At 36.8% G+C, this 17,013-nt stretch overlaps 1 protein-coding gene across 4 annotated transcripts in view; it reads left to right on the forward strand.

Moving 5' to 3' along the window:
- The window catches only part of DNM1L (dynamin 1 like), a 37,495-nt gene that overhangs the window by 3,063 nt on the left and 17,419 nt on the right, over positions 1-17,013 (forward strand). For 2 of the 4 annotated variants that reach the window (XM_027656215.1, XM_027656233.1), the window contains exons 2-5: positions 8,522-8,669; positions 14,480-14,518; positions 15,694-15,740; positions 16,781-16,852. In XM_027656215.1, coding sequence (XP_027512016.1) covers positions 8,522-8,669; positions 14,480-14,518; positions 15,694-15,740; positions 16,781-16,852 — 306 coding nt within the window. The remainder of the gene's footprint in view (positions 1-8,521; positions 8,670-14,479; positions 14,519-15,693; positions 15,741-16,780; positions 16,853-17,013) is intronic. The other 2 variants (XM_027656224.1, XM_027656242.1) reach the window with 1 other exon arrangement.

Raw genomic sequence — 17,013 nt, forward strand, 5'->3', positions numbered from 1 at the left:
ATATTATATAAACAGTATTTGCTCAATAATGCTGTAATACTCAGTGTTCTGACGTGTTTTATACAATTAGTTTGTGGTCTGCATTTGTAAGGGACAACAAGGGGGTATTGAAGTGCCTCAACCAAACACATTAAAACTATAGTAAAAGGAAGCAAAAGGAAGAAAAGCAGTTTGGTTAGTTATCACCTTTTGTATTTTAAGGGTACATATCACAAAAATTAAATGTCTACACTACAAAAATGGCCATGAGATTTAGAATAATTTTCAAAAAAACAACCAGACAACAAAATATCTGCCTAGAGGTATATAAAAATGAATTGTCTACTTTTTTTCAGGGGAGGTCATTAATTCTTGGAATATCTTTTGGGGTTTTAGGAGTCATCAACCTAGTTACATCCAAACTTTAGTGTCAGATCTGTAGCAAAATTCTTCCAGTACTGACATTATAAAAACACTCTCTGGGCTTTATTTGTATCTGGTAGTGTTAATTGAAGTTGAGACATTGTGGGGAAATGGATCTACCAACTAATGAAATTCACAGTGAGATTTTTAAATGAACCTTTGGGTGTTCATTTATGGAGTACTTTTGCTCAGTCTTCAGTTAATACAGTTTTGGGACTTGAAATGGGGAGGGGTAGTTTACAATATTTAACCTAGGCTGTTCTGTTGGATGATTCCCTGGGATTGGCTCACAGATGAACGTGACATTTATTTCTTTTTTTCCCGTTTGGAATAAGTATCATGTTCGATGTTTCAAGACTAAACCTCTTTTTGTTGCCAAGGAGGGAGGTTTCTCCATCTGAGATAGCAGGTACACTTGAATATGTATAAGTGTATATTCTGTTAAGCCAAACAGTGAGGATGATAACTTATCTGTTAAGAAGTTCACAGCAATGAGAAGCTACTGTAACAGTCCTGGGATAGGGAGAAGAATCCAGTGGATGCAAAGCATCCAATTTGAGACTGGCCTCTTGGTCTTCAATGTCAGGCACTGTACAGAGCTTCCCTGACCTTTCCCTGTCAGGGGACCAGAAATTTAAGCTACTTCAGCTCATTCGATGTAGCCTACACTATGTTGTCAAAAAAACCAGTTTTAGGTGGAGACTCAGGCTTGTACCAAGCAATCAGGAAAACCCCAGGCTAAGTTCAACTTGGGAAATTCTTTCTCTTTTTTTTTTTTTCCCCTGAGATTTCAAGCAGATGCGAAAAGACATTTTTACCTACATTTGTAAAAGGGGATGTAACTAGAGCATAACATCAGCACTGGCTGGGGAGAGCTTGTTTTTCTCCCAAATGTTTTGCAAACTTCTGGGTTTGGTTTGGGTTTTTCTTCTGTTTGCTTTGATATCTGACATTTGCTGAATCTGGTTTTGGGCGTAACTGTTTGCCTTTTTGCCATCCTTTGCTCGTGTCAAATCATGCCCTGACTGTTCTGGTGTGTGTTTCAGGCAAGCAGCAAAGTGAGGCTGACATTAATTAGCTGTTTACATTTACCAGACATAATATAAGTTTTGCTGGTAATATTATACAGTACAAACAACATTTAGTGTTGTGCTGATCCTTTTCTGTGATGGGCTCCTTGTGGTTCTGAACAGCTGTACCTTTCAGATCCTGAAGGTTTCTATGTTTGGAAGTGCATTTTCACTGGGTCTGTGTGCAGACTTCATATGAATTAAAATAAAATGACAGGTCTAATAACTCTGATCCTGCATTTTAGCTCTACAGATTTTTAATATGAAAGCCATAATAAACGTAATTTAAATGAAGATATTAATTTTATTGTTTGCAAATGCACAGTTATTTTGGAAGAGTAGGAAGAGTGCACAGAATACACAGTTGTAGAAGGATGTAAATGAAGTTGTTTGTGATTCTATTTTTTTTTTTTTTTCATTATTGTTCATTTCTCCCTCTCCCCAGTTTGTTTGCTTTTTTTAGTTTCTTTTTCCCCACTAGTTTTGATGCTTACTACCAGGGTCAAGTTCATCTTTTGATTGGCAATTATCTTTCTTAGAAAACCAGTATTTAATTAAACCAGATGGATCCTGTATGTTGTCCAGCAGGGACAGTGCAAAAGAAACAATGTTTTCAGGAAAACAAAGGGCAAGAATATTAAAGCAGACAGCCCAGGAAAATGTTTTTCAGAATCTGGGGAGAAAATGGCTGTGGAGTTCTTGAAAAATCCCCAGATCTCTTGTTGTTTAGAACTTTTTAATTGGAAGATGCAAATTGACTTTATTTTAGTTCATTTTACTGCAAGTCATGAATTTAGTAGAATAAAGTCAGTTTATCTGGCTTTGAAATGTGAATCTTCAAATACTACAGTTCCATGATCTAACTTGGAGCCTCTACTTGTTTCTGAGTAGGTGAGGTATTTTTTTTCTTAAATGAATTACTGGGGAGCCTTTGGGAATTGATATATGGAGAAAGAATACATCTGCTAATCATTTCTCTATTTGCTCTTATTTGGCACGTGTCTATAGGTAGATGTGGTGTAAATACAGAATTTCTGAAGAGTTTTGGCTGAACTGTGCCAATTCTGGCATTCCTTACTTGCTAGTACATGAGCTGTTTTATGTGGAGGTAGTTCCTGTGACTTCAGTTTCTTCCTGAGTGATTCAGGAAGGCTCTCTGTTCAAGGCTCTCTGTTCAAGTAAATGGGGAATGGCCTGAAGGAACAACAGTCTCGTCATTCACACAAGGTCTTTCAAACTGAAATGTATTTTGCAACAATGAGCAGTGCATTGTGCTGGTTTTACTGCTTTCTCAAGTTGAGATTACCCTGTTAATTCTTCTGCATCTTTTAGAAGTGTAATTTTGTTTCAGACAATGTCTTATGAAATAATTCATGGTACCCTGCTTGCAGCTTTAACGTTCTCTTCTGATAAGTAAATAAACTTTTAAATTTGTTAGCTGTTTTGAACCAGCCTAGCTTGGGGTGTTCCTAGTTTGAATAGGAAAATTTTGTCATAATAGCTGTTCCAGGCAGAGCAGTTCCCTTGTGGAACTACTCTGGAAATGCATGCATTTCTTTTTATTTCAGAGTAATTCATGTTTGCAAATAAGAAAAGAAACAAAAATATTGCTGCTCTTTAGTTATAGTATGCTGACCTCTTCCAGGGTAGCTACTGCAAGTAACTTCTTTTCAAAGCACCTATCTGGGTGAATGAGATCCCAGCAAGAATGCATTAGCTTATATTTCCTCAAAATAGAATGAAAATTTAGTAAATTGTTTACATATATATTGCTAAGAACGTGATGTAGCCAGGAGAACTTTTATAGTTCTTGTATGATAGAAACTGCAAAATTGCCACCATTCTGCCTTGGGTGTCAAAGCAGATGCATTGCTTTTCTTAATAGAATTCTTCAGGAATTATTAGGTCTCACTGAGAAATCTACTTCACAGTTCCTTACTGTCATTCTCAAATGTTTGTCATCACAGTGCCACTGAAAAGTCATAGAGAATACTGATATCACTGCCCCTTTATTTTCTTGTGCTGTCCTGCAGTAAATCTCTGTTGTGTTGTAGGAGTTCTTTGCCTTTGTTTCCTATTTGATGAGATAATACAAAAGTTATCAGTTTATCCTAGCAAAAGTAATGAGCAAATTTTTAGATCCCTTTCAGCTGGAAGTTTCCCAGTACTTTATTGGACGTGTTTCCTTACAAAGGTTTTTTTCCACAGGTTACATGTTGTGCATTGGCTTCACAAAGAGATTATGAAGTCTAAAGGTAGACAAAGGAAGATAGGAGATCCTTGGAGATAGGAGATGGCTTAAAAATTTGTTGTAGCTGATACAAGTCCATTATGATTTTAATAATATTTAATAATATTTGAAATATCCAACATTCAACTCTTCACTCTGTCAGCTCATGGTTCTTGTGCATGAGTGAGACTCCAGGTGAGTCTTGTGTTTATTGCCTTCTTGCTGTATGGACTTTGTAAGAATAGGAGTAGAGTTGGCTTATTTACTGAGCAAATTGGTGGGACCCAGGACAGCCAAGCTCAAGAGACCTGGCATACCTCTAAGGACAACCTCACTGGAGCACGAAACAGTAGTCCATAAACTTACTTGGGAAAATGAGCAGAGGTGTAAGGAGAGCAGTGTGAGAGGAACTCTTGACTGAGCTTCAACACAGAAGGCTCGTGCAGGAGGTAGAAGTGAGGACAAACTCTCTCAAGGGTATAAAAATACTGCCAGCATATGTGGAGATGTGGTAGGAAAGCCAACGTGACTGGAAAGGGACATCAAAGGCAACAGGAACTTCCAGCTTTATCAGCTGAATCTTTTAACTGTATCAGTTAAAAAAGAAAAAAAAGAAATGAGGGAAATACAGACTTGCTGCTGACTGTGCCAGGAGATTTAGCGACAGCAAATATGGGTGAGGCTGAGGTATTCGATCCTTTCTTTGCCCTGGTCTTCACCATCAGGGTCTTCTAGGCCTTTTTACCTATAGATGGGCTTCAAAGTGGAGGGTAACCATCAATGGTGTGAGAGGATTGGGCCAGGGTTCTCTTCTTGATATGGAGAAAACATCTTTGCATACTGTGGGGTATAGGGTACAAGTCTCCTAAAATAGGAATGTTAATGAGGACATGGAAATAGAGTAAGAAAACCAGTGAAGTAAATGTTTGAGATGAATGTGAATGGCTGCTGATAGTGTTACTTGAAAATTTTCAGTAGTCTCTTCCATTTGGCTTATCAACAACTCTAAAGTGTTTCTGAAAGTGATCTCTTGCTATTAATGAAGCTGGGCAATTATGAAGTCATCTACTGCTGTCTGCTGCTTCTGAATTCCTGAAAAATGTGGTCAGTAATACAGCAGATTGCAACCCACATTTTCTCATAAGAATTCGTGTAATGGATGGGAGCAAATGCCTTTTGATACTGAAGTGCACAGAATTGAAATATACAGGGACAAGTAAAGAAGAAAAGAAGGATGGGGAGGCAAAAGCAAGCTCATGAGAACTGTTAAAAGTAGAGATGCTGGTTTTTTGGAGTGGATCACAGTTCTTACAGTTTGCAGCTTCATAATTTGTGAGGGTAAGTGCACAGTTGTGTCCCAGTGATTCTACCCTTCATCTTTAATTGCTTTAGATTAACCTGAAGATGATGTTGACAAAAATGAACATACAGGTGTTAAGGAGGCAGTGAGAAAGCTGATAAGATTTCAACACACTCTGACAGTATATATGAGGTAAATAAAGTACTTAAGTTCTGTGTGCATCATCTCATCTTATCTTAGTATTTCTGGGGGAAATGGTTTTACCGTCCATCAAACTCAGGTGCTTATCTGTGAGACTGGTGCTGGTTAACACAGCAGAGTGTTAAACACTCAGCAGTGCAGGTTTGACCCAGGGATTAAAAAAGTGACACAAGATGTTCTTGTATTTGCCCATTTGTTTTCTGAGCAGTCTGTATAAAGTTTCTCTAGATATCACAGCTGATAGATATTTCAAATTAAGATCAGATATTAAGGAAAAATCTGACTGATCTGCTGTGAAAGGTTAGAGTTTGTTAATGCTTTTCTGGACCCATCATGAAATGAATTTATGGATTTCTGAGCATTGCAATGAGATGCCAAAACAAGCGTGATGCTTCTGCAGACTCATCCCCAAAAATTCTGTGGTACCCTTGGTCGTCAGTATTAGTCTCTGTCTTCACCTGTTGTATGAGGGGCTGGCTGAACTGAGTTTGTATTGTTAACATCCCTCACTTCCTCCTGCTGGCAGAAAAGATGAGCTTCATGTTTGCTGCTTTCCTAATTGTGTTCCCAGACAATTCTTGGTAACGGATGTCGATGGAACCCAGATGAAGGAGTGCGTCATCAGATAGTGTATCATGTTCCAGCAACAAATTGCTTTAGTTGGGAATGTAATGCAATTTGAAGTAAATTTCCTGGTGTGTGGAGAACTGTAATGTTGTGTTTAGTGTATGACTTCACATTTGCAAAGGATCCAGATCGTTCCTTCTCTGTCCAGAGATAACTGTGGGAGTGGTGTAAGACACGATATGTTAGTTCTATACATGGTTTGGTGTGTGCCGCTTTTAGCTTCCTGCATTCCTGCTCTTTGGAAAGACCAATGAGCAGTGCAGCAGCTTCTCCCGTGGATTTTGGTTTCCTGTCTTGATGAGGTTCTTGATAAGGACTCAGGCTATTTATTACTATCCATTATGTGCTTGGATTATATGTTCAGGAGAAGCCACTTCCTCTAAATCTCACCTCCAGCCCTTTGAGACTGAGTGATCATTTTACCCATGTGTAAGAAATCTTGCTGAAGAGATCACAGAATCATTGAGGTTGGGAGACCTTCAAGATCCTCTAGTCCAAGCATCAATGCAGCACCACTGTAATCACCCCTAAACTATATCCCCAAGTGCCACATGATCTTGATGTTCAAAATGTTTTTAATAAATACAACTATGGTGGGTTTTTTCAATGCAGCTGATGAACCTTTATAATCTCTCATCTTTTTGAGCAGGCATTGCACTTGTTTTAAGGAAGTTAAGAAGTGGTTTGTTATTTGTCACTGTGAAGTTTGTTTTTTCACAGTCTGTAATACCTGTAATTCTTCAAAAGTGTGCCAGACAGGAGCTCTCTCATGGAGGTTTCCAGAGCTAATTCATGCTTTAGTCAGGTTGTTCTTAAGTTACTTTTTGGTAAGACTTCAGTGCCCAATGGTCTGTTAAAAGCTCCTTGCAGAGAAGGTATCTAAAGCTGATTTGGAGAAGGTCAGTTGAAGAAGAAAATGATTAATTACTTTCTAGGAGAGACTTTTAAAAGGAAAAAAAATCCTACAAGGCTATATTTCTCTTTCATCTGACCCTGCCCTTCTCCCTGGTCCTCCTAGACCAGTGACCTCACTGCACTCAAATTTGGAAAACTGAAAAATATACATAATCCACATTGGTTTGTTGTTCACCTGTTAAGACAAATGATATTTTTGATAAAATAGCTTTTTTTTCCTGTTCCATAAAGCGTATACAATAAGGTGATAGAATGAAAGAAGGCTTTAATTTGTTGTTCAAATTTTCTACAGATTTGGCCTTGTATTTTAGTATGTATTTCATATTTCTGCATGCAGGTCCTATTTCAATAGGTTATAAGGCTCTCATATATATCTTCCTGCACTAGTAGAAACGTCCTATCTGATAGTGATGTGTTGCTTGAACTCTGTTTTATTTTTAATTTTTAGAAAACGTCACTGAGTGTGTGAGATTTAAAGATATTCACCCCTGCTTTTCTATGATCGTATGTGAGGTTGTATACTCAGCACTCGAAATCTCAAGTCTGTTATTTCAGAACAGGCAGGCCAAGTGAAGGTTGTATAGCAGTAATGCACATTCCAGCTGTCAGAAGCACCTGTTGGTTTGTGGGGTGGGTTTTTTCCAGTTGTTTTGTTTTGTTTGGTTGTTGTTTGTTGTTTTTTTTTTTATCAAGAGAATTGCTTGGTGGTAGCATTAATATAGAAACATTTCGTAGCTGGTGGCAGTGACTGTCAGAGCAGGTTTTGACTTTCCTCCTTCAGAAAACTGGAAGAGTTTTAATACAGTTCTATTAAAAAGACAAAATCTTCTCAATCAGATTTTCAAAGTATTATGTTGACATTGCTGGGTCTGTAGTTTATTGTTAGTTTTAATATGGTACTGGGCTTGAATCACTTTTAAAACCCGTGTATTCACAGCTGCTTGTTGGACCAATTCTGCCTTTTATACAACAGTGCTAAAGGAGCACATTTTAAATGCAGATAGTTAAAGCCTATTTGTAATTTCACAGCCTTTAAATATTTCACAACTTCTTACATTTTGTTGTTATATAGACAGATATTTGCAGTCAATTAAGTTATAAATACTTTAAGTACGCAGAGAGTGTAGGAGGGCACAAAACAATGTTTGTTTCTGTGTTTAGAGTATAAAACAATGTCTACACTTATGAAACTCATACAATATGTTATACAAAAAAACCCCAAACAAAAACAAAACCACAAAATCAAACCTCAAACTGAAAGGGATATAAGACTGTTAACAGCTTAATATACTCAAGTGTACATAGTTAATATCTGTTTGTGTAAAGCTACTCTTGGTATTAACAGGGTCAGCCCATGTTAATTCTAACAAATACTAACAGAGGGTTAAATTCTTTGGTTTATAAAGTTTTACTGCAAGACATTAGAAAGTTGCATAATGTATTTTGCTTTCTTTATGATGGTCGGAAGGAAATTCTGTTTTGTATCTGGAGAGTTCAATATTTGTGGTAGAAAATGCTAAATAGGATATTGATTTTTCTGAAAAAAACTGTTACATATGTAGTTTAGCCTTAAGAGATAGAAAATATATCTGTCTACATGTTTTTTAGGTGTCCCATTGTTTTTAAATATCCTGAGTGGGTTTAGACAGTTACTGATTTGTAGCAGACCTGTATCCTTCAGTGCCTGTTTGCAGGTTAGATGACAGCAAACTAAAACTAAAATATCACAGCATTTTTATGTTTAAGAGAGTAATGTAGCTGTATTCCAATTTTCAGAGCAGTGGAAAGAGTTCTGTGTTGGAAAGTCTTGTGGGAAGGGATCTGCTCCCACGAGGTACTGGAGTTGTCACCCGGAGACCCCTTATTCTGCAGCTGGTGCACGTTTCCCCAGAGGATGGTCGGAAAGGAGCTGGAGATGAAAATGGTGAGTGTGATCCAACAGCCTGTTTTGCCACGTTGGAAAGAAACTTAAAATCTTTCTTGTTCCTTTAACTGAAAAATCAGTTACTGTGATCTTAAAACTCAAGCGTGTTTTTTAAAATTTGCTTGGAAGAAAATACGGCTGTTGTCACATCTGTTTTGTCCATTTAGCAAATGTCATGAAGTCAAAATCTTCAGGACATGCAGAGTATCCTTAGTGTTTTAAGCTTTTCTGTTCTAAGGAAATGCTTTTGAGAAAAATAGGCCAAAGAAAGCATTTCAGTTGTTAAGCTAACTGTGTAGAGTGTAGAGTACATGATTTTTTGTGTGTGTGTGTTTTTCTTCCCTTCCTCTTTTTCTGTATAAATGAGGTGTTTCATTCAGAGGGTAAGTGACTTTTTAGAAGGAGGTTAGGAATGATATAATTTCTGAATGGAGCAGAAGAAGGAGGAATGAAAACAAACTTGTAGTAGGTGCAAACAGGATTTAATAGGCATGTTCTGTAGCTTACAGATGCCACCTGACTGGGCCACACCTGGATTCCAAGGCATCAAGAACAGCACTTTAAATGTTCTGAGGCTGTCCAGTTTGAACCTTGTTTTCTGTAGTGTTTCTATATTATCCTTCATCAGATCAAGAAAGTGATCTCAGTTATCCCTTGGGACTTTCAGTGCTCATTCTATACCAACTAGTGCTCTTGATTTTAGGAAAGAACAGCAGGGGCATATTGACCTTCTGATTGTAAGATAAATCTTAGCTCCTTGATGTAGACTGTAAAAAGGGCACAGGTTTTGTTGGTGTGATGAACTTGGGGCTATAATTATTAATTCTCATTGTGTTCAAATTTTTCTGAATTTATTTCTAGTGACAATAAGTCAAGGTATCAGAAGTTCTGTACAGTATTTGTTTGCCTGCAATATTTATAGCGTGTGATTTCTGAAGGACAGTTACTAACACTGTGCCCTTTTAAAGGTTTAAGCTCTAGCTCTGCTTGTTATTGAAACAAGCAGAGAAGACAATTAAGGTTCATAATAATTAAGAACTTTTAGTGTGCAATCCATGGGAGAGATTGTAGGACAATTGTAGGAAGTTATCTCACAAGGTCTCTAGTCCAATCTGTTCCACAAAAAAGAGCCAGCTCTGAACTCAACAGCAGTTTGCTTGGGTCTTTATCCAGCTGGGTATTGAAAACTGCCAAGGGTGGAGAATTCAGAATCTCAGGGCAACCCTTTAGAAATGGCAGATTTGCTCTCTCTCAATGTGGTTTTACATTGCTTGCGTTGTGCAGTGTATAGTTTCTAGTACTTTTCATAATGCTTTCATTCTGAGTTGTAGGGTGAACTATTACTTCGTTCTGCTCTGCAACATTACAGGTATAAAAGATGGTTTTGTAATTAAAGTATTCTGAGTCAAGGCAGAGCCTTTCTGTTGTAGGTTGCATTTGATCTGAGGATACTGCATAAGGATGTTGGACTAAATTATTATTTAAGAGGCCCATTTAGATTTTTTTTTTTTGGGAAAAAAAATCAATATGCAAGATGTACGTGTTATAATCTCATCTTGTTGTTCCTGTGAGAGAGATGTGGGCTTGTTTAGTAAGAATAGAGAAACCTTTATGATTTACCAATTGAATTTGAAATGCCTCTTCTCTCCAAAACTCAGGCAAATCATGGTCTAAATGGTTTTTCACTGATCTGTACGTTCAGATTGGCCTGTTAGTTCTGAGAAGATGGGATCAATTAGCTTGGAAAGAAAAAAGATGACAACCTCTTATCCTGACTGTGCTGCCTGACATTTTAATAAGTCACTATGCCATTAGAAGTCATAATTTTCTTTGTATGAGATGGATGTTGAGATAGGGTTGAATATGTGTTTGGGATTTCCCAGGGGGAAATAGTCTTGCAGAGAAGGATTTTGTCCAGATGAGGGGTTTCTTCTTTACAAATTGAATATTGGACGAGAGACTATCAGTCTTGCCATGCTGCTTTCTGATTGCTGGTGTTGAACTCTCTGTATGTACAGATACTTTTATACAACTGTCTTTGTGACTTCTGCTTTGTGGTTGCCACCTTTATCCATCCTAATGCTTGCTCTACATATCTACTAGTGCAGAGCCATTTAGAAATAGGTACTAGTCTGTGATTTTTACAAGTTTAAATTTTACCATTGTTGGAGTGGTTGCATCTTCCCTGTTTTTAACACAAAGCACTTTTGACTGCTGTGCTATTCACTTAAGCATGGACAATTGCCTTGGCTATGAGGAAAAAAAATGTGTCTCTCCAATGGCTTAATTTGGACATCTGATGCATGTGAACTGTCAAAGACTATCAGTTCATATGAATTTAGGGTTTTTGATGGGTTGGTTGGGAAGTTTTTTGGTTTTGCTTTTGGATTTTTTTAAAATTTATTTTTTTGATTCTTGGGAGCACATTGGAAAGATTGTTGAGAAAAATTGCAGCCAGACATTTGGACTAGCTTTAATTTTTTAATATGCAGCACTAAAGGTCGTCCTTGCTTTTTCCTCCAAGTCAGTGGTGAGCGATGTGAGACCTTTGTACTGTGGTCACTGCAATAAATCAAGACAGTCAGAAAATAACAGAGATAATTTTTCAATTAAATACAAAGTTCTCTATTTCCATAACATGATATTTCAGACTGATACATATATTCTACAGAGATGTGTGTGATCTGGCCTGAAGGAAATGTTCTCACTGTGCTTTTGCTGTTTATTGTTAGGCTCTAGTGATTCAGCACAAATGATGTTTTTGATGTGGTGATACCACACTGGGGTGTTCTCTGATCCAATTGCAAGAGAAACAGGACTTAATCAGAGAACTGGGCCTGGTCTTGTGAATTAATAGATTGGTCTTGTAGCAAAACCTGTTCTGGTAGTTGACCCACTAGTTCAGAAATAGAGAAAAAGAGGGAACATATCAGTGATAAATTAGTTAAGTGTTTATAGGTTTTGGAGTTTTTTTGGTCCTAAGATAGGAAACTGAACGTTGTTCAAATTCTGGACAGATAGAGTTGATGTGGAACACAGGAATAATTAATACAGATCTGTTGCTTGACAAATCAGCATTGTTTTGTCAGCTTTTTTGCTCTGTACATCAAAGAGGAATCTCTTAGCCCCAGCTGCAGAACAGTGTGACCTGCTTTGTTGTACTTGGCTTTGCAGAAGCACAGGAGAAAAAGTTTGCAATCCACTTGGTGTCAGGGATGGAAGAAATAGTCCAACATGCAGAAGGGATTGGAAGATATGTGCATGTTTTTTTCACAAGTTGGCTTTTTAATTTAGAGGAATAGAGCTAGGAAAGGATGAGGTGATGGGGTAAGGGGAAAAAGACAGTTCAGATGGTCACCTTCTGGATCCAGAAGCTGTGAAGATATGGAAACTAGAAAGCTAGGAAATTAGGAATTGGGAAGTTCTCATGCTGCAAGAAATCTTCTGTGGTGGTGGCTTTTTTATGACCCTGAACAGTTTCTCTGTGTTCCCATTGTGTATGAATAACATTTCTACTCCTTTGGAAAGGGAGAAGAGATAAATGAATAATTAAAGTTACTAAGCTTTGTACTGTATTTGAGCTTCTTAAAGGAGTATTGTATAGTAGGACATAAAAAGTACAATTTGGTGGATGGCAGTCCTGAGAAAAATACTGTAATATGTCTAATTTCCCTGTGTGTTAATTAAGGTTTTCAGGTCTTACTCCAAGATATGAAAAGCCAGAAAAATAAAGATGCTTGCTTTATTTGGAAGATGTGGTGGGGGTTTTTTTGTTGTTGTTTGTTCTTTTGTTGGTTTTTTTTTCTTTTTGTTGTTTTTATGTTGTTTGTTTTGTTTGTTTTATTTTTGTTTTTTGAAAGGCAGAATCTGTTTCTTCATAACAGCTGCTGTCTTAATTTCTTAAAATCTCTACTACTGATTCTTACAATGACCAAAATGTCACACTTTTATCTAGCATTGAATCTTAGATGTAATCAGATGATTAATTCACCTCAAGGTTTTGCCTGAAAAGCTTCCAGAAAGTAACATAACTGGGGGAAGACTGATTTACCAGTTAAACTAGTGATAAAAAAAATGTTCTGCATGTAAACCAGAACACTGAGTTGTCGAATGTAGGCTAATTAAAATATTTTCTCCTTGCCTTGAGCATCCTTTAATTTAAAGTAATGCAAATCCTTTATGTTAAATTAGATCAATTGGGAATTTTTTCTGTAGTTGTTAGCAAGATAAAATGCACTGTCTCTGACTTGAAGGCATCTTGGACCATTTTTTTCTATCCTTGACGCCAGCTGGATTGCAAACTTTTTCTCCTGTGCTTCTGCAAAGCCAAGTACAAAAGAGATATTCAATATACTACACTCTCCTGTTCTGTCCCTTTGAAGATATTTTAAGAAGTTGATGGATTATACTGAAAAAAACTCATTTATTTATACGTAGAACCAAGCCTAGTACCTTGCTGCAAATTCCTATACTCCTACAAAACCAATAATTTAAGACTAAAACAGTGTGTCTGAGAAGGACATCATCTCCTGAGGAGGGACAGAACAGGAGAGTGCTTGGTCCATATCTTCCTAATGGAACAGTGGCAGTACATTGCTGTATATTTTTCTTCCTGGCTTTGTGCCTCTCTTTACTCTCTTGGATTTAATTTTTAAGAGGAGACGAGCAATACAATCCTGAAGATACTGTAGTTTCTTCCTATACGTGCATTTTGCTTTATTTCCTCTGAATGGTAAATAAGCTAAACCTGTACAATAACCTGTAACAAAGGAACCCTTTCATTTTGCACTCACTTTGGGGGCTGAGATGTAATTTTGCCTCTTTATCAATCAAGATAAACAAAAGCTTCCTCCTAACGATGGTTTCTTAAGCTCATGTGCCTGTGGAACATGAGGATAAAAGTTTGGGGTTTAAAAGTTTTTCCTTGATGGATGCAGTCCATCAGAGTCAGCATATTTCCATTGATGATACACATACCTTTGACTTACTCATCTGAGCAAGACATTAAAATAACTCTCCAGATGTTCTGAGCTTTCCAAATGGATGAGGTGATTGTTGCTGTGCTGCTTGTATTTTGTACCAACCAGGCACAAACCAAAAATATCTTCACCAGTTTCTTTTGATTCTTGCACTTTCATGCAGTTGTGCAGACATGACATAAAAATAGAGTTGTAAATTCATCAACAATCCTTCAATAATTTTTTTTTTTGTAATGAGATTTCCATAAATAGTTTGAGAAAATTAAAGGTTGAGAAGGGTCATATCTATGTTGTCTCTTCTTAAATCTGTCTCAGAACTGATGTAATTGTTTAGTGGAGTCTTAGAAATATTGATGCAAACCCTCAGATTTCTTTCCCATACAGTAATCTTACTCCCAGGACATTACAAATATTTTCTTACTCTTTCTGGTTCTTGCCATGAGTAAGTGTTAAGAAGCATTTCACCAAAGAAGTTCAGCTTTGTGGAGCCCTAATGGTGCTGTTTTCCATGCTGAGATAAAATATGTTGTGAGCTGTTGGAATTAGGGGAATGGCAATAATAGTTATCATCAAGTAAACATTGTATAGAGTATCTGATATGCATTGTTTATCTGTGTTTAGTTGAGATCTGTGTTTAGTTAAGATCTTATTTGTGTGCATAGTGTTAATATGTTACATGCTCTCATCAGTAGTAGAACAGCATGTACATCTGTCTGCATGCATTTGTGATCTTGCTAATAGAATCTGGTACTGAAAGTTAATAAAATGCTATATTAAATATGACATAAAAACTGTTAAATACCATTCAATGCTGTTTCTTTTTAACTGCAGACCCTGCTACATGGAAAAATCCAAGACACCTTTCTAAAGGTTGCCTTTATCCACTTGCTTTTTCTCCCTACACATAAAATGCATGTTTATATACACTAACCACATACATTTCATGCCACCTTATTGTTGATTACACTTTTCCTTTTACACTTCAGCTCCTGTGTTGATTGATTATTTTGCTGAGTCTTGTGATCTGATTGATTTTTAGTTTTCTGACCTTGTTGCATTAGAATGAGATGATTTTTGCTTCTCTTCTGTGCCGTTGCTGCTTCATAGAGCTTCCTGCACTTTGAATTCCCAAATCCTTAAAAAAAATCTTTGTTGATCAGTATCTTGAATTTCAACTTAAGTGAAAAGAATGTTTCAAAGGATGACTTGATTGTAGTTAAACTGTGTGTTTGCCAAATGGCCAGATTTCTAGTAGACTACTCTTCTAGAGCAGATTGCTGTGTCAGGGAGCAGAGAGGAAACGACCACAAACTAAAAATTGGAACTTACCACTAGTACTTGGAAACCTAATTGTGAAAGTGTGAATATCTCACAGTGACTCAAACTGCTGCCTGTGCTATGAAGCAAGAATTGACAAAACCTCCTTTGCTGTTTCTGGGACTGCTCTTGCACAGCCCCCAAGTAATTCTGGATTTAATGTGGCGACTGACAAGAGTGAAGATGTTTGGTCCTTGACAGATTTGGGAAGAGACATGTTCTCCTAAGGCTTCTTTGTTATGCAGAATTCTTATGTATTTTCTGTTTGCTTGGTTTTGGTCCCACAGGTTTTTCTAACTTTTTCTTTCAGCTGAAATTTGATCTCGCTTGCATGGTAAAAGAAAAGAAGCTACAAGCCATCATTTTTTTTTTTCCAGGTTTTTTAAGCTATTGCTAATAATTCTTTTGTTTTCTGTTACAAACTGATAATTGCTGAACTAGACCATTTCTGAAAGACTGTAGGACAGCTGATTGGCTCAGTCACAATTAGGAAGGTGGACCTTATGTAAGAGAGACAAATTAAACGTAGTAATGAGATTTCAATAGGCAGAATCATTAATGTATTTATACTGAGCTATTTAACATCTAACTGTAGAAAGCTAACTAAGTTTTCTTTTACTGCTTTAAAAAAATAAAATCACATTGTAGCTTTCAACAGTCAGGCTCTTGGAAAAATGTTATTGAAACATCTACTTCCTCTTCCTCATGTATCAATTCTTTGTTTTCAGAGGTAGATGCTGCAGAATGGGGTAAATTTCTTCATACCAAAAATAAGGTATGTTTACTCTGATGATGGAGTAGCACTGTCATAAATATGTTAACATATATATATATGTAATTCTATTATCTCTTTCCTTGACTTTCCCAAAAAGGAGATTATTCTGCCTGTTATACTATATGGCAGAGTATTGAGGATTTTGTGTTTTGCTTTTTATGAGTAGAAAATTTTTGGAAACACAAAATACCTGTTGTGTAGGTCATTGATTCTGCTGAGTTATTTACCTTATGTGTTATTTTGTTGATTATTCTGTGTTGTGCACTGGCAAAATTAGAACGGACATGGCAGAGACAAGGATATGTATAACACAAGTCATTTCAGTCCACTGAAGAATTGGCAACTTCAGAGATTTATTAGAAAGCTATGAAAAAGAAGGAATGTGCATCAGGGTCGAGGAGCAGAAGCTGAGATGACCAAGGACTTAAATAAGAGAGTCAAAGCTTAATTCTTTGCTTGAAGAAAGTCATATTCTTGTTGGCAGATGAATTACAGAAGTGTTTATTACTTTAAATGGAAGGAAAGCTAGAGAGGATTGCAGAGGGAACCTGTACAAGGGTAGCTCAGTGCTAACTTATTTTGGATTGGTAGAAGGAGAACAGTTCTGACAAGAGCAGAAAAATGTGAAAATGAAACTCTGCCCTTATTCTCTTCAAGATGAGAAGGGGTTCAGGCTACATGTTTTTTGAACTTAAAAGGATTGCAATTAGGTTCTAAGTGGAATTAAGTGTTTGCATTCTCTTTAGGTGAACACTAGTTAATAATGTGTCTGACATTGATGCATAAGTGCTAACAACTGCCATCTCACAGTTTTAGTCAACAGAGTAAATACTGTTTAACAGATTCCAAGTTCTGTAATTTTTAGCTCTGATGATTCCTGTTAACATCAGCTTAAGGGCTAATAGTAATTCTTATTTTTTCTCATATTCTGTATACTTAAGAGTTTTTCACTGTCTCTTGGAGAAGAGAGCATTGTTTTGCCATTAGGTAACTGGATGCTATCTTTGATTTTTAAACATTTTGTTTCTTCCTTACTTCAGATCTATACAGATTTTGATGAAATTCGTCAGGAAATAGAAAATGAAACTGAGAGGATTTCAGGAAATAATAAGGTAAATGTACTGTCCATCTTTGTCTTTCCATAAATTCTCTTGCTGTTTAAACTTCTATTTAAACCTTTTTTAAACAATTTTGGCAACTAGAAGTGAAAAGCATTTAACAATGCAATGCTGCAAACAGTGCTGCTTGCTGTCTTGACATTTTTTCACTGTGT

This window comes from Corapipo altera, unplaced genomic scaffold, assembly GCF_003945725.1.
Source record: "Corapipo altera isolate COAL_440 unplaced genomic scaffold, ASM394572v1 1, whole genome shotgun sequence".
NCBI classification, from domain to species: Eukaryota; Metazoa; Chordata; class Aves; order Passeriformes; family Pipridae; genus Corapipo; species Corapipo altera.